At 41.0% G+C, this 17158-nt stretch overlaps 1 protein-coding gene across 1 annotated transcript in view; it reads left to right on the top strand.

Moving 5' to 3' along the window:
• rfx6 (regulatory factor X, 6) overlaps positions 1-1536 on the top strand; it is a 52353-nt gene extending 50817 nt beyond the window's left edge. Inside the window, exon 19 of the mRNA XM_055636373.1 lies at positions 513-1536. Coding sequence (XP_055492348.1) covers positions 513-694 — 182 coding nt within the window. The 3' untranslated portion in view covers positions 695-1536. The remainder of the gene's footprint in view (positions 1-512) is intronic.
• Positions 1537-17158: the final 15622 nt, after the last annotated feature.

Below are 17158 nucleotides of genomic sequence, written 5' to 3'. Positions count from 1 at the left end.
ACTTGTGGATTATACACTAATTAAAACAAAGCAATGCACAGAAATGATTACTTGATCTCAGTGCATTAAGGAAATGAGATCTTTAAGTACCATCTTTTTTTCATCACAACAGTCAGTATTCAAGAGCATCAGTGTAAATCGAAAAATACTTCACTTTGCAACTAAACATGGCATTTATTACAAAATGAGAGTCTGTACATTGCACTTCAATGAAATCCTTCCCTGATATCTGGTTTGACATATTGTGTTGTACAAATTTACCTCGTTTGTTCCTGAGTATATTAACCTGTTCAATGCCACCTCCGAGTATACTCAGGTTATGGCCAACAGTGGGCAAAAAAAACTTGGCAGTGAACAGGCTAAACACGATTTAGTCTTGAAAGAAACATAGAAACAAAGAAAAGGCTATACAATCCAAATTTTAGGCTAATGTGTCTGTGGTTTTGTTGAAAATATATTTTGCAGACATTCCATTGACATGCTATTAAGATATATTTTCTCTCTTTTTACAGCTTCGCACATGCAAAGTGTGATATCTTCATCTTCTTCTCAATGCATGTACAGTGACTCTGGGCAATATAATTCTCAGGACACACTGGAAACCCGCAGACAATCTGGGGAGGTGACAAACATGGTGTCATCTCTACCCTCGATCAACACAGTATTCATGGGAGCCACCGCTGGAGGAACCTAAAGGGCTTTATTAAGCAATCAATGTTTAAATATTCCTATCAAGCATAAAATATGTCTCAAGCCTTTACTGCTTTATGGTGTTTCCTGAACAATATTTCAGGAGTTCGACCAGTCAGTAAATCCAGGAACTGCGATAATATTTAAATTGTATATTTTTCTATTTGACTTTGACTTGCAGAAAACCCTGACATGACTTTAGACTAAAGGGTCCTATTTTGAATCTATATATCTTTCTAAAAGTTAAATTAACAAATTATACAGATAATAATTTAGAAATAGTAAGATTGTAATGTTTGCTTTTAATTATTTATAATTGTATTTTATCCGATGGAATCATTTCCATATCGAATTAATAGTTTTTCACTTATTGTATTATCACTTATGACCAATGTTCTTGTGGAATTATTTTTCCATTGTGTTTATCTTCTGCAGCCTTATCATTTTAGTTTCAATTGCTCTGCTTATTTCAGCATTAATATATAAGAGTAACGGTACATGAATTGCCATTGGACTTTCCACAATAGTAGCTCATCCTATTGTAGCAATGCTGCATAGCCAATGCACATTCTAAAAGTCATCGTTATCCCGCCATAAATTCTTAATTTTATTATTAGCTTTTGCCGCAGCAGGTAGTGTCACAGTGGTACAGTTGGAAGAGCTGCTCTCTCATGGGTCCAGATCCAAACTCCACAATCCTGACCTCTGCTGCTGTCTGTGTGGAGTTTTCACATTCGACCTGTGACGGTATGATTTTCCCTGGTTGCTCCAATTGTTCCCCACTTCCTAAAAGATATGCATGTTTGGTTAACATATATCATGTTGGTTGCATAATTGGCTACTGTAAATTGCTGCAAGTGTGTAGGTGCATGGTAGAATGGTGGGGGGGGGGGGGGGGGGGGGGGGGGGGGGTTGATAGGAATGGGAATAGAATAAAAGAGGTTAGGGTGGAATTAGAGAAATATGAACACTTGGTGGTTCATGCAGGTTCTGTGGACCGCAAGAATTTTTTTTTCTGAGCTGTGTCTCTCTGACTTTATGAATGGAAGCTAACTAGAAAAAAATAGCTAATAGGAATGTTTGTCAATTTTTAATGACTTGCAAATAATGGCTTGGAACTTACAGTCATGGCAAATATTTCTGATCCAGGAAGAGGTTCCCTTGGTCTATATTACAATTCTTTTATGGACATTTCCCTTTTTCTAACACTTGTGCTTATCAGGTATCAACTAAACAGCATCCCTGGGTCAGTAAGCAAACTAAGTAGCCAATCACATTGAAGATTATTCATGGATAACCAAGTAGGAAGGCAAAATGATTCATTAACTTATTAAATATTATTCAGACCAGATTGAAAAACACATATAATTAAGGTAGAAGCAAAATGTACAAACAATAAATAATATTATGAATCCAACGGCCTAGACTATTTAATCGTCCATGAGTTTCAATCCCAACATAACAGCTTGCAGATTTAAAGTAATGCTATCAATCTGGAACAAAAAACTGTTACAGTAACAAGTGATCATGAAATTAATGAATTGTTGGAAAAACAAACATCTCATTCAACACATTCTGTAAGAACAGTTTCCATCCTCATCAGCGCTGATTTATAATTAGATCAATTCATAGATTACTTCTCAAATAATCTAACAAGGGTCTCAGATCTGGGATATTTTGAGATGGGTAATAAATATTGGCCTGTCCAGAAGCACAAATATCTCATAAACATTAAAAAAAAAAAGAAAAAAACTTCTGTTTGATTATTCCACTGGTTTCCTGGTTAGTCTCATATTTGATAAGATGCATATTGAAAACATGTATTACAAATTGCAAAGCAGATATTATCTCCCATTTGCTCATCACCCTGTGCTTTCTGAACTGCATGGGGTCACAATCAAACAAGGCCTCAGATTTTAAAATCTTTCAAACCTCTCCATAATTTCACCTTCGCGATCACTCAATTTTTCTTCACCTTCCAGAAATTCATGTGCTCCTCTGAATCTGACTTCCTCCTCTCTGATTTAATCACCTCCCCATTGCAGCTGTACCTTCAGTAGATAAGGTGCTAAGCATAGATATCTCCTTTTTAAACTGCTTCCCATCTCGATCCCTCCTGAGAAACACCTGCATTTGTGTTAAAACATTTATGTGTCACTCTGTGGAAGGTTTTGTTTGAGAAAACTTCTGCAAAGTGCTTTCGGTAACTTAGGTAGGAAATGTATTTATGAAAAGTAACCATGCAGGATATGGGGGAATGAATATGGATATAATTGAAATGGACTACTTCTGGACATATTCCATGAGGTTCCATGTAATAAATTGTTAAAAAATAAAGCACAATAACCTAAAGATGTTCTCGATGTGGCCTCCTATCTTGATGAGAACAAGTGCAGACTAGGCAACTGTTTTACGGTGTACCAGTCCTCTGCCCATACTGCCAACCTGTCTGTCTTAGGCCTTGTCTGGTGCCACAGTGAAGCCATACACAAACAAATTAAAAGAACACCTCATATTCCACTTGGGTAGCCTACAACCTAATGATTCATGGCATGAACATTAAATGGTCCAATCTCTGGTAACCCACATGCCCTATGTTCCTTTCCCACTCGTACTGGCATATCTATGTTCTCCCTTTGTTCATGTTTTCAATCCCACTCCCTGCTCCTCATTACCTAAATTTGTCACTCAGCTGAGCCTAGTTTCATCTGCTCATTATCCCTCATCTGATTACACTTATCACCTTCCAGTCTGCCATTCTGTCCCCTGCCTCGACTTGCCTTAAATTGCCCTTTTCCTTTATCTATTTCTATCCATCACACACCAGCACTATCTAACTTGCCCAAATCCCACCTGGTACCATCTGCTCATTATTGGGCCTGGTTTGGCAATAATCAGCTTTGGGTCAGGTCAGCTTATTTTATAATCAGTTGGGTTTCAATTTTATACTTGATCAGGGACTGACTGAAGACATTTGGACAGGTACATGGTTAGGAAAGGTACAGAGGGATATGGGCTCAATGCAGGCAGGTGGGACTAGCCTAGATGGTGCATCTTGGTCAACATGGGCAAGTTGGGCCGAACAGCCTGTTTCCCACCCTTTCTCCCCATCTATTTTGTTTCTACAACTCCCACCCTTCCCCTCTCTCTCTCTCTCTCCCTCATTTTTCCCACCAATCGCTTTGCTGTGCCTCACTTACATTCGCAGCTGACTGATGAAGGCCAATGTACTGAAACCCTTCTTGAACACCCTATCTACCTGTGACACCACTTTTAGGAAACTATGTACATGCATTTCTTGATCCCTCTGCTCTAATACACTCTCCAGGGTGTACTCCACTGTGAAGACACTTGTTTATCCAAATGCATATATATCTTATCCTTCAGAATCCTTTCCAGCAACCTACCTACCACAGATGTAAGGCTCACACTGCCCTGATTTTTCCTTGCAGCTCTTTTTAAATCAAGACGCAACATTAGCCATCTTTCAATTTTCCAGCATCTCTCATGTGTCTAATGATGATTCACATATCTCAGCCACACTCCTGCAATTCTTTCTCTAGCTTCTCACAGTGTCCTCAGAATTTTATGTTAGGAAAATGTATCTCCAGATTAAACTCCAGATACCAGTCCACCCACATTCTCCAGTAACTTGCTCACCAGGCCTTTAAAAGGTAGCCCGCCTCTGAATGTGGGTCCATGGATTCTAGGAATACATTCACTCCTCATTGGGGGTGCCAGATCGTGGAATTGTTCCCTTTCATTCCAGGTTGAACCAAATCTGTTTAGCCCTGTATTATTCATAGAATGGATTAAGATAATAAGAAATATATGGATGAGCACTTGGGTCACCAAGGCACAGATTAATCAAATGCTGTAAAATAGTATGAATGTGGATGATTACTAAATGGTCGCCATGGACTTAATGGGCAGAAAGCCTCTGCTTCTATTATGTATAACTCAATGACTTTACATATGATTGATGAAGTATATATGAACTTACAAAAGGTGCTTATTTAGATGCCACACAATATGTTAACATTATTGAAGGTTATGGAATTAAAAGGCACATCATAAAAAGAATACCCTTCAGCCTGAAGAAGGGTCTCGACCCAAAACGTCACCTATTCCATAGATGTTGCCTCACCCGCTGAGTTTCTCCAGCACTTTTGTCAACCTTCGTAAAAAGAATAGATTAGCTTCTACATTGGAGTTCCACAGGGTTTGGCATTGTTTCTCTTAACATGCAATGATGATGTGGAAGATAGACACAAAATCCTGGAGCAACTCAGGGAGACAGGCAGCATCTCTGAAGAGAAGGAATGGGTGGTGTTTCGGGTCGAGACCCTTCTTCAGACGCAGAAGAAGAAGACATTTTGGCATGCTTGCCTTCATTGGAAAGGTTATTGAATACCACAATTGGTACATCATGGTGGATTTATAAAACTATAGAACTTGTTTAGAACTGTGTTCTCTTCTTGATGTTGCCACTCCTCATTCATTCTATAGATATATAACGCTTTGTAATTTGCAGATTAAAAATATCATCAACTACCCATCTTCCCATCAGATGTCTTTATCTCCTTGTCTATTACCATCCTACATCGAGTATATTGCACATAAAAAGGGACACAAAGTAAATCAGTAGGTAGCCAAAAATGCTGGAGGAATTCATCAGGTGAGGCAGGATCTGTGTGTGATTTACTCCATGTGATTTACTCCAGCACTTTGACTTTTTTTTGTTACTCAATCTGCAGTTCATTGTTTCTCCAGTATACTACACCTCCAGCTTTTGAATCATCTGCATAACCATCCACATCAGCCAATGTAGGAAGCAACTGCAGATGCTGGTTTAAACCAAAGTTAGACACAAAATGCTGGAGTAACTCAGCGAGACAGGCAGCATCTCTGAAAAGAAAGAATGGGTGATGTTTTGGTGTCATCTGCATATTTCTTGTCATAGTTGTAAACTTATTAATTGTCTGGCATTTTATGATGGAACTCGTGGGTGTCCAGACGGAAAAAGATGGTGAATCTGTGGAATTCTTTGCCACAGAGGGCTGTGGAAGCCAAGTCAGTGGATATATTTAAGGCAGAGATAGATGGATTCTTGATTAGTACAGGTGATAGAGGTTATGGAGCGAAGGCAGGAGAATGGGGTTAGGAAGGAGAGATAGATTAGCCATGATTGAATGGCAGAGTAGACTTGATGGGCCAAATGGCCCAATTCTGCTCCTATCACATAATAATAATAATAATAATAATAATAATAAATTTTATTTTTGGGCGCCTTTCAGAAATCTCAAGGATACCTTACAGAGATTAAAAGGAATAAAACACATATAATCAGAATTAAATATATAATAAAGACATCACAGAAACACAAATTAAAAACAGATTTCAGTCCAAAAACAAAAAATCAAAAACACAATGTGAAAAGGGAGCAGCGGCAGCTAAAGCGCGCCAGCGTCCACGCTCTCTTCCGACAGCCATCTTGGACAAAGACTAACAGGATTACTTAGACAAAAAAAAAATCATCCCCCCCACAATGGTTACCACTGTGGGGGAAGGCACAATGTCCAGTCCCCAACCCCAAGTTCACCCACAGTCAGGCCTATTGAGGCCGCCACAATTGCCTCTACGGAGGCCCGATGTTCCTGGCCGTTCTCACCGGGTGATCTTGCCCCGGCGTTGGGACAGTCCTCTCAACGGCTGGGCCACCTGGAAAGGCCGCTTCCTAGCTGGAGACTGCGGCTTCCGAAGCCGACAAGGTCACGCCAGCCTGGAGCTCCCAGGCTCCCGATGTTGAAACCAGCAACGCCCGCTCTGCTCCGCGACAGTGCCCCAGTGCTGAGCCGCCACTGAGGCCGAGGTGCTGGGCATTCCCCGCCAGGAAACGGCGCTCCACGCCCGCTGGTTGGCCACGAGGACGGGTAGCCCGGAGCAAAAGCTGCCTCACCGATCAGGTAGGGACCTAGAAGTAAAATTGCCCCCTACCCCCACATTAAAAAGTCAATTTCTCCAAAGGACGAAACACAAGACTTACTAAAAACTTTAATAAAAAGCGAAGTAAACGGACGGCTGCTGGTTAGCAGCCGCTCCCCAAGATGGCTCCTCCTCCCAACTTATGACCTTATGATCTTATGAAGGGGTTATTCCTTTCACGTTACCAGAAGGTCATCAAACAGAATTTCTTTGCCCCCAAGTGCTACCTGTGGCCTGAATAAATTACCTCACAAAAGCACCATCTGTTTGGATGCAGGTAATAAACACTGTAATAACCATTGTTAGAATTAGTTGGAGATAAAACCATTACCCCTCTCTGTCAGTGCACGATAAGAGAGAAGATTTACAATTCACCTGGCTCCAGGCGCATGCAGCACACCTGACTTCACATCTACATGGCTGACCAAATCAGTTCAGTAAACACTGCTTCACATACTTGAGACAAGGAGAACTATTTGTAAAGGATTTGATGCAGATGCCCAGACAACAATGCAGCTTCTTTACCTGCAAAGAATTAAACAAATTCACATAGTTGCCCAAGGATCGTAAATTCAATAGCCTTTAAATTTGAACTCAATATTGTTCTATTTTCACAAATTTGATTTACTGACAATAAAAAATTATGTGGCATTTATTATTCTCTTTTTTTTCTTTTAGTTATTGGAATGTTTGCATATGAATTAAGAAAGCAATAAACATCAACAAAAGTTGGCAGACATATGAAGGTGTTATTTTGTCCCAGTATTTCAAATATTAATGGATGATCCATTTTAAGTACGGTAATCAGTAATTGCTCCAGTGCCCAGCTACTGATGTAGTAAAAACATAGAGGTAGCATTCCGTGCACACTCAACTGAGCATTGGAAAGCAGATCATAGAAATAACTGAGAATGTTTAGTATCAAAATCTCTACTTCCTCTAAGTGACACTATGTGCTGAATGTGCAGGATTAGATTTTATTCTTAAAAATTAAGAGAACTGAAAGAAAATTTCAGTTATTATAGATTGAAGCATTCTGAAACAAATATGAAACAATCTTACTTGGATGACCTGAAATTAAAGCATATAATTAGTTAGTTATCTAATTGTAGCTAATTATAAAATTCAATTACTAGATCTAAACATTTATCCATTTCTTAAGAAAAAGTTAACATTTTTAAATAGCCTAAGTGTCCTAATAACATTCACACAAGAATTCACAATATAACATGATTTTTAAATCTCATTGTCATGAATTTATAGGCCATATTGAAGCAATTTAGTGTTTAATTGCCCGTAAATTAATGGTCATTTTAATCATCTTGCGAGTGGGTTTTTGTGGAACGGGATCGATTGGAACGTTGCGGTTTGCAGTGAATTTAAACCCAATATTGGCAGGAAAAACACAGCCAGTTCGTATGGGGCCCAAATCGCAATTTCACAATGTGAAATTTTGATTAAAGTCATCCTAAGAAGCAAGTTTATATGTAAAATACACAACATCTTGCTTTGTCCCATACGTGCGATCCGTTCCGTTGCCTGCATTGACGGCGTTAGAAGCCACAGGCTTGTCACTTCCTTTTATTTTACTACAGCGCTGAAATTGTTCCGCGGTTTTAAAAAAAAATTCCGAGAACGGCAGTCGGAACGAATTTTCAGCATCAGGTAGAAGCCCAAGAAAATATATCTCAGACAGGCAGAAGAAAACAACAGTTTAATCCCGCCCTCCTCCTCAAAGGCGCCAAAGACACGCACATGGCCAGTGACAGAACTCCAGCGCTGCTGAAGGTAAGTTTTGTAGCAATGAATGTGAAAGTGAAATAAAAATAGAACTGCTCTGGGTGACCTTTTGGATCGAGAGCCTTTTTCAGACTTAGGTCTCGGCCCAAAATGTCCCCCATCCCTTCTCTCCAGAGATGCTGCCTGCTCCGCGGAGTTACTCCAGCATTTTGTGTCTATCTTTGATGTAAACTAGTATCTACAGTTCCTTCCTATGCATAGAACTGGTGTGAATGGGTGATCAATGGTCGGCGTGGACTATGTGGGCCAATGTGGGCTTTCATGTTGGATCTCTAAACTAAACTAATCAATATGACTTCATTACATATATTACATTGCATATGCACTGAAGAGTCACTTTACAGATGTCTTAAACGGTTCTGTCAGGGATCTATCAGGAGGAAGCATGTTTAACAATATCTGGAGATATACTACAGATGGGACGAGGGGTTAATGAACACAACCTTGTCCTCATAAACAGAGATGTTGTAGAGCTGGTCCATATCACCAGAAACCTAACCTGGTCCCTTCATACTAATGCGATGATGAAGAAAGTGCATCAGCGTATGTGCTTCCTTAGGACTCTGAGAAGATTCAGCATTTCCATACGGATTGCCGCAAATATCTACAGATGTGCTGGAGAAAGTATTCTGATAGGATGCATTGCAACCTGATAAGGGCAACAACCTTGCTCTTGACCATCTGAACTGCAGAGGCATAACACAGCCAGGTGCATCACAGGCTTGTCACTTCCTTGCATCCAGTCCATCTTCTCAGTGAAGATAGACACAAAATCCTGGAGTAACTCAACGGGACAGGCAGCAACTCTGGAGAGAAGGAATGGGTGACGTTTTAAGTCGAGACCCTTCTTCAGACTGAAACATTTTGACCTGAAATGTCACCCATTCCTTCTCTTCAGAGATGCTGTCTGTCCCGCTGAGTTACTCCAGCATTTTGTGTCTATCTTTGATTTAAACCAGCATCTTCCTACACATATCATCTTCTCAGTGCATTGTATCAGGAAGGCTGGAAGTATCATTTAGGATGCCTGACACCCTGCCCATTCTCTTTCATTCCTTCTATCTTCTGGTAGAAGGTATTATAAAGTACAGAATCCAATCTTTTGACAGCTTTTTTCCCATTACTGACAGACTCCTGAAACAATAATTTATTTCCCACCTCCCCCCCTGTAAGCGCTGCCACATATTCTTAACTCCACCTCATTCGGTTATTCTGTTTCTGACCTTGAGTATTTTTTGTGCCCTACTGCAGATTACACCACAATCTTTACACCATCCTGATCTTCTGTCATTGTATTTACTGTTATACTTACTATTTAGTCTATGACCATCAAGCAAACATAATAATAATAATAATAATAATACATTTTATTTATGGGCGCCTTTCAAAAGTCTCAAGGACACCTTACAAAAATTTAGCAGGTAGAGGAAAAACATGTAAGGGGAATGAAATAAATAGTAGAGACATGACTAGTACACAAAGTAAAGACAAAATACAATTCAAAACACAATATGAGGCAATTAGTGCACAGATGAAAAGGGAGGGGGACGTGGGGCTAAGGATAGGCAGAGGTGAAGAGATGGGTCTTGAGGCAGGACTGGAAGATGGTGAGGGACACGGAATTGCGGATCAGTTGGGGAGGGAGTTCCAGAGCCTGGGAGCTGCCCTGGAGAAGGCTCTGTCCCCAAAACTGCGGAGGTTGGACTTGTGGGTGGAGAGGAGACCGGCTGATGTGGATCTGAGGGACCGTGAGGGTTGGTAGGGGGAGAGGAGGTCAGTGAGATATGGGAGGGCCAGATGGTGGAGGGCTTTGTAGGTGAGGATCAGGATTTTGTAGGTGATCCGGTGGGAGATGGGAAGCCAGTGAAGTTGTTTGAGGACTGGAGTGATGTGATGCCAGGATTTGGTGTGGGTGATGAGTCGGGCGGCTGCGTTCTGGACCAGTTGGAGTCGGTTGATGTAGGTGGAGCTGATGCCAAGGAGAAGTGAGTTGCAATAGTCCAGTCGGGAGGAGATGAAGGCATGGATGAGTCTTTCAGCAGCGGGAGGTGTGAGAGAGGGTCTGAGTTTGGCGATGTTGGGGAGATGAAAGAAGGAGGTTTTAATGGCATGGCGGATGTGAGGCTCAAGGAATTTCAGTTTAGTTTATCAGTTTAGTTTATTGCCACGTGTATCGAGGTACAATGAAAAGCTTTTGTTGCGTGCTAACCAGTCAGCAGAAAGACAGCACATGATTACAATTGAGCCGTTACAGTGTATAGATACATTATAAGGGAATAACGTTTAGTGCAACGTAAAGCCAGCAAAGTTCGATTAAGGATAGCCCGAGGGTCATCAAAGAGGTAGATAGTAGTTCAGCACTGCTCTCTGGTTGTGAATTTCATTGCACTCTGATGTATGTGACAATAAACTAATCTGATCTGAAATGATCTGAGGAATTCCTAGCTTTTAACAGACAAACAAGCAGTGTTGATTGCTTATAATCAGGAATGTGGTCTCGGGTTTCCCTATAGATCATTAAATTTTAAAACCAAATAAATAAATTTGCGTTGGAGTAAAATAAAACTTTTAATCAAATATCTTCTCTGTTCCAAGAAAAGGATAACGGCCCCAGCCTCAGAAAAGCTCTGGTATCTTATTTGCCGAGTGGCCAAGTTTTGCACAATAACCATTTCCAGGCTTTCCCCTGGCTGGTGCTCAGTAGTTAATATGGCCTATAATATGTTTTCCATTATCTTTATTGTTCACATATGATATTTTGATGTACACTATGTTCAAAATAGATAATGCAAACTGAATTCTAGAGCAAGTTTATCCCAAGGCAGGGGGTAGAAACAATGACAGGTGTGATTAATGTAAAAGGCCAAACATATTTTTTATGTTATATTTTGAGCTTAGTTTTGTTTAACTTTCACTCAAGTACGATTTATTGTCAAAAGACTCTGACAGAGGTTCTGTTAAAAGAATCTGAAAGTAATTATATCAATTTGCAAAAAACTGGAGACTATAATCTATCTCTTGAATATTTTTCTTGGTTGAGTTACGAAAAATTGTCAAAGAATTCTCTTGTTTCTTGGAGGGTTTCAGGAATGTACCTGACATATTTCTGAAGACACAAAATGCTGGAGTAACTCAGAGGGACAGGAATTTCCTTGTGGATTCTCCGGATCATGTGGTATCCTGGATGAATACCTGAAGAAAATATAATTGACATCATCAGAAATGATTTACCCCTCCTGAGATTTCTAATTCTACCAACTCTTGTAAACAGATTATCATTCCCATTATAAATTGGTCCAGCACTACCTAACTTTGGTTTGTTACGGTCAAAGACTAAGAAAGTTCACAAAGTAAGCCTGTCCCGCTGAGTTACTCCAGCATTTTGTGTCTACCTTCGATTTAAACCTGCATCTGCAGTTCTTTCCTACACATAATATATTTCTTTGGTCATTGTAATAGCCTCAAAAGCAGACACAAAGATTAAGGTACTGTTTCAACATTAGCACAATACTTACTTCAGATTTCTTTGATTGGGACTTAACAATGACAACTTCCACTTAAATGATATGATTGACACAGCAAAAACAACCTAGGTGCTTCACAAGTATTGTCAAATAAAAATCTACATGGCAAAACACAAGGGGATATTAAGGCAGACGGCCAAATGCATGACCAGAGGTCAGTTTAAGTGTCAAAGGAGGAAATAATTGTAATTGTGTTGTAAATGTGTCTGCCATTACTGCAAATGGTGCATTACATAAATGCAAAAAGGTATTGTAGGCAATGCAGAGCTTATTATAAGTTTTTTTTTTTAATGAGCTATTATTCAAATGCATTATTAGGATTACCATCAGTCTGGATCAGTTTCAGTTAGTTTCCAGGGACAGGAATAACATCAGTGGCTCGGGAAAGGAATTTGTAACAAGGGCCAAAAATGGGTTTTATTCTACTCCATATTTTGTAAAGGAAAATGGACAGGACAAGTTTGGAGGGATATGGACCAATCATGGGCAGGTGAGACTAGTGTAGCTGGGACATGTTGCCTGGTGTGTGCAAGTTGGGCCGAAGGGCCTGTTTCTACACTGTATCACTCTATGAAATTGTTGATATCACTATTGGATTTAAGAGAGCTTGGAGACAATGGAAGGTTTAAGGGAAAATAGACCAAGTGGGACCCGTTGGGTCCCGTCCCCTCAACGCGCAGTTGCAAGGGGAGGGGGGCGGCCTGCAACGTCTCACACACACACTAACCAACCTCTCACACTCACACACACACTAACCACCCCCATTGACATTATATTAATATTATTAATTCACTCCTTTTACCCCAAGGATGGTGGAAAGTGTGCCTTACTCGAGTGTGGGGGAGGGGTGGGCGGTGCCGCGAACAAGGGCATTGTGACGTCCGCAGCTGCCGTAACGGTTTGATTTTTTTTTTTTTTTAATGTCCGTTTTGGGACACCGAACACAGAGGCTGAGAGGCTTTATAAAAGGGGAGATTGCCTTTTGGAGGGGGTTGCCGAATAATTGACAGCGGGGGGCCGGCCGATCATGGCTTCCGCGACAGGAAAGCTCACCCACCTTAAACAATCGGTCGGGGAGAGGAGTCAATGACAGCCAGGTGCGAACCATCATAAAGTTAAATCTCCGTGTCCCTACAAAGGAATCGCATGTAAGAAAGGGAGTAATCAGGGCCGTATTTCTGTTGGCGTTGTTGAGAAAAGCTACAGAGGGGAGGGGGGGAGGGGGGTGGGGCGGCAGCAGCAGTTATCACACGCGAGATGAGAAGGTGGCTCCGGCGGCCAATACCCCCCCCCCCCAGCACACAGAAGGCACAAAAATGCTAACTGCCCCTCCTTGATGTTATATTAATATTATTAATTTTCTCTTTTAACCCCATAACCGCCCTATCCACTGACATGATAGGGCCCAACTCTGCAGCTGCGCAGGTTTGATTTTTAGAGTTCGGTGAACAACTTATATAAAAATTTGGGGAAATAATTGACCAAATTTAGAGAGGGAGTCGAGAGCGAAATCATAAGTTAAAATGGGGAAAGAAGAGAGAAAGGGGCCGAAAATACAGAGAAGGGTGGGAGACAGAGGGCATCACACACACTAACTACCCCCCCCCCCCCCCCAGAGGGTGGGTGGGAGGGGATGTTGGAGGGTATTATTAGATTCTCTTTTAAGAGAGAGAGGGGACTGACGCATAGCCCCCAACTCGCAGGGTCTAGAGAGGGAGGGGGGGGGGGGGTAAGGGGCAGAGAGAGACTGGGGAAAGACAGGGAGAAGGGGGGGGAGACAGAAGGGCAAGAGGACAGAGGGGAGAGGGAGGATGGGGATGGGATGGGGAGGATGAGAGAGGGGGGAGGTGAGAGGGGGGAGGGGGAAGGGGGGCTGGGGGGGGGGGAAGGGAGAGGAGGGTTAGGGGAGGGGGGAGGGGGGGGGGGGGTAAGTGATGGGGGGGGGAAAGGGGGGGAGGGGAAGGGGGGGAGGAGAGAGAGAGGAGGGAGGGAGGAGAGGCAGGGGGGGGAGGAGGGGGGGGAGAGAGAGGAGAGAGAGAGAGAGGAGGGAGAGAGAGATAGGCGGAGAGAAAGAGAGAGCGAAATGCAACTACAAATTTATTTTTTTTAAACTGTCAGGGGGCAGTTGGGCCAGGTGCAAAGGCATTGTGAGGTCAGCAGCTGGGAAACCTTAATATTTTTTTAAAATGTCAGGGAGGGGGAGAGATCTCCCACCCCAGTCCCTTTGTGATGTGATTGTACATCTGTGAGATGGCACTGTGAATCATGTAACAGTTTGGTTTTAGTGGGACCACGTGAAGGTTGCAATCTCCTACACCTGTCCCATTGTGATGGCATATATGTAAATTAGATCCATTGTGATTGGATCTGTGAGGTGGTACTGTGACTCATGCAGCAGTTTGATTTAATTTTTTTTGATGTTTTGTGAACAATTTTATTGAAAACCTGGGGAAATAATTGACCAAATCTAGGGAGGAGTAGATTTCTGAAATCATAAGTTAAATCCCTACCGAAATATGTAAAAATCTCCGCGTTTATGCGTCTGGTTTTTGAGGAAATACGTTTCAAAGGCAAAATGAAGTTGGATCTCATCAGAAGTGTGGAAATTGCTGCCATGTTTGTGAAGGCCTAAAACTAAGAAATTGGAGCAGAAGGAGGAAAATTCCTTCAAAAACTTTATAAAGGGAGGATATTTCGGGTGATCCTCTGAATCTGGTTCTATGGATAAGAACAGAATCAAGTGAGTTGGACTACCACCAAATTGATGGTCAATGGAGGTGAATGGTTTGAGCCATACCAACGCCTAAGGCAAAATTTAAAGAACAAAGAGGAGCAGTTTAGCATTGGTACAGCCAGGTATGATGCCATGAGTAACTTCCATCAGAGTAACCACATTTACATAGGACGACCATTGCATGTTCATGTAAGAGAGTCCTGTGTAAATTGGTGAGATTTTGTGGTATCTTGTTCATATTTTCCAAATTTATGACTATTAATGTTATTCAAAATAAATAACATCTTAATTTGATTAATGGCTCTAAATTTATATCCAATGGTATGATTAGTAAACTTAAGATTTGCCCTCTGATTGTATCATAAAGATTTCAATATGTTGCTGCCTTGCCCATATATCAGTTTTAGCTTAGTTTATGCCGACTATCGATCAACTGTTCTCTCCAGTTCTATGTTATCTCAATTCCTCCTCCGCATTAGGAGCAATTTTACAGAGGCCAATTAATGTACAAACCCGCACATCTTTGTGGTAAACTGGAGCACCCGGACTAAATCCACACAGTCACTGGGAGAACACGCAAACTCTACACAGAGAGCACCCGAGGCTAGGATTGAGCCCAGGTCTCCAGTGCTGTGAGGCAGGAACTCTACCAGCTGCACGATTGTATCTAACAATTGGTCATGAAACATGATGCATAATTGCTCCTTCGACTCAAGAGGACTGAGCTAACTTTCAGTGTGGCTTTGTATTTTAAATTAATCAAATACCATTTGAAATACTCTGGGATATATTAATTTGAAATTTCCTTGTGGATTCTCCAGATCTCCTGGTATCCAGGATGAATACCCGAAGAAAATATAATTTACATCATCAGAAATGATTTCCCCCTCCTAAGATTTCTAATTCTACCAACTCTTATAAACAGATTAATCATTGCCATTATAATTTGGTCCAGCACTACCTAACTTTGGTTTGTTAAGGTCAAAGACTAAAGTTCACAAAGTAAAGAACTAAGACTTGGTCATTAACATGCATTTCTGGAATATTGTGTGACTGTCTTTCTCTGAGTAAACAGAGCTTTATGAAAAACAAACATTGCAAATGAGTAATTTTAAACCATTGACAGCTGGATCAGGTTTACTTTAGGAAAGTACTAAAATCAGAGTGACTGAACAACCAGCAAATCAGTGAAGTTACATTGTGATCGGACTGCACATCTTAAAACCCCAACTAATTTTGAATAATGACAGGATTAGACCTTGCACTCCTGGCCAAAGGTACATGCATTTCATTTTGGTAAATATATGTTTATGGTGGCATTACCTTTCCACTGCAGGCAATAATTAAACAACTTTAACAAATATGTCGGGATAGTAATGAGATGATTAAACAATGTTGCCACATATTAAAATAATTTTAATACAGCCAAAGGCATACAGACACTTTCACATAAACATTTGCCATCTGTTCTAATTTAGTACATCATCTATACTGTGCTCACTCCATTTCAGACCATGCGATTGAGCCACTTTTGTTCATTTACTTACATTCATTATTTTTAATTCAATAGTTTGAATTAAAATCCAGTAATCACATCATCAGTTATGTTATAGTTTTTATTGCAAACTGCAAAAATTCATAATGTTTTTTTAAGGTCAGATTGAATTAATAATTAGGGTTGGATCAAATGCCCAAAGTTTCCTGAAGTTTCATTGGGAAATTTTATTATAGTGTGATAAAGTACAAGTGGATTCTCTTTGTACTCCAGGATAAAGCCTGTCCAGCTTTAATTAGCTTATTTTAGTTTAGGAATACAGTGCGGAAACAGGCCCTTCACACTACCAAGTCCTCGCAGACCAGCAATAAAGTTGCTGCCTCACAGCACCATAGACCAGGGTTCGACCAAGACTAGGGATGCTGTCTGCATGGAGTTTGTATGTTCTCCCTGTGACCTAGTTGGTTTGCTCTGGCTTCCTCCCACAAGTATAGGAGCAGAGAGGTTCTACTGCAGTTGTACAGGGTCTTGGTGAGACCACACCTGGAGTATTGCGTAGTTTTGGTCTCCAAATCTGAGGAAGGACATTATTGCCATAGAGGGAGTGCAGAGATTCCTGGGATGTCAGGACTGTCTTATGAAGAAAGACTGGATAGACTGGTTTATACTCTCTAGAATTTAGAAGATTGAGAGGGGATCTTATAGAAACTTACAAAATTCTTAAGGGGTTGGACAGGCTAGATGCAGGAAGATTGTTCCCGATGTTAGGGAAGTCCAGGACAAGGGGTCACAGCTTAAGGATAAAGGGGAAATCCTTTAAAACGAGATGAGAAGAACTATTTCACGCAGAGAGTGGTGAATCTCTGTCTCTGCCACAGAGGGTGGAGTTCATTGGCTATATTTAAGAGGGAGTTAGATGTGGCCCTTGTG

Source organism: Leucoraja erinacea, chromosome 5 (assembly GCF_028641065.1).
Source record: "Leucoraja erinacea ecotype New England chromosome 5, Leri_hhj_1, whole genome shotgun sequence".
Lineage (NCBI taxonomy): Eukaryota > Metazoa > Chordata > Chondrichthyes > Rajiformes > Rajidae > Leucoraja > Leucoraja erinaceus.
Note: the sequence above shows the minus strand (reverse complement) of the source record. Positions and strands in the feature narration are given on the sequence as shown.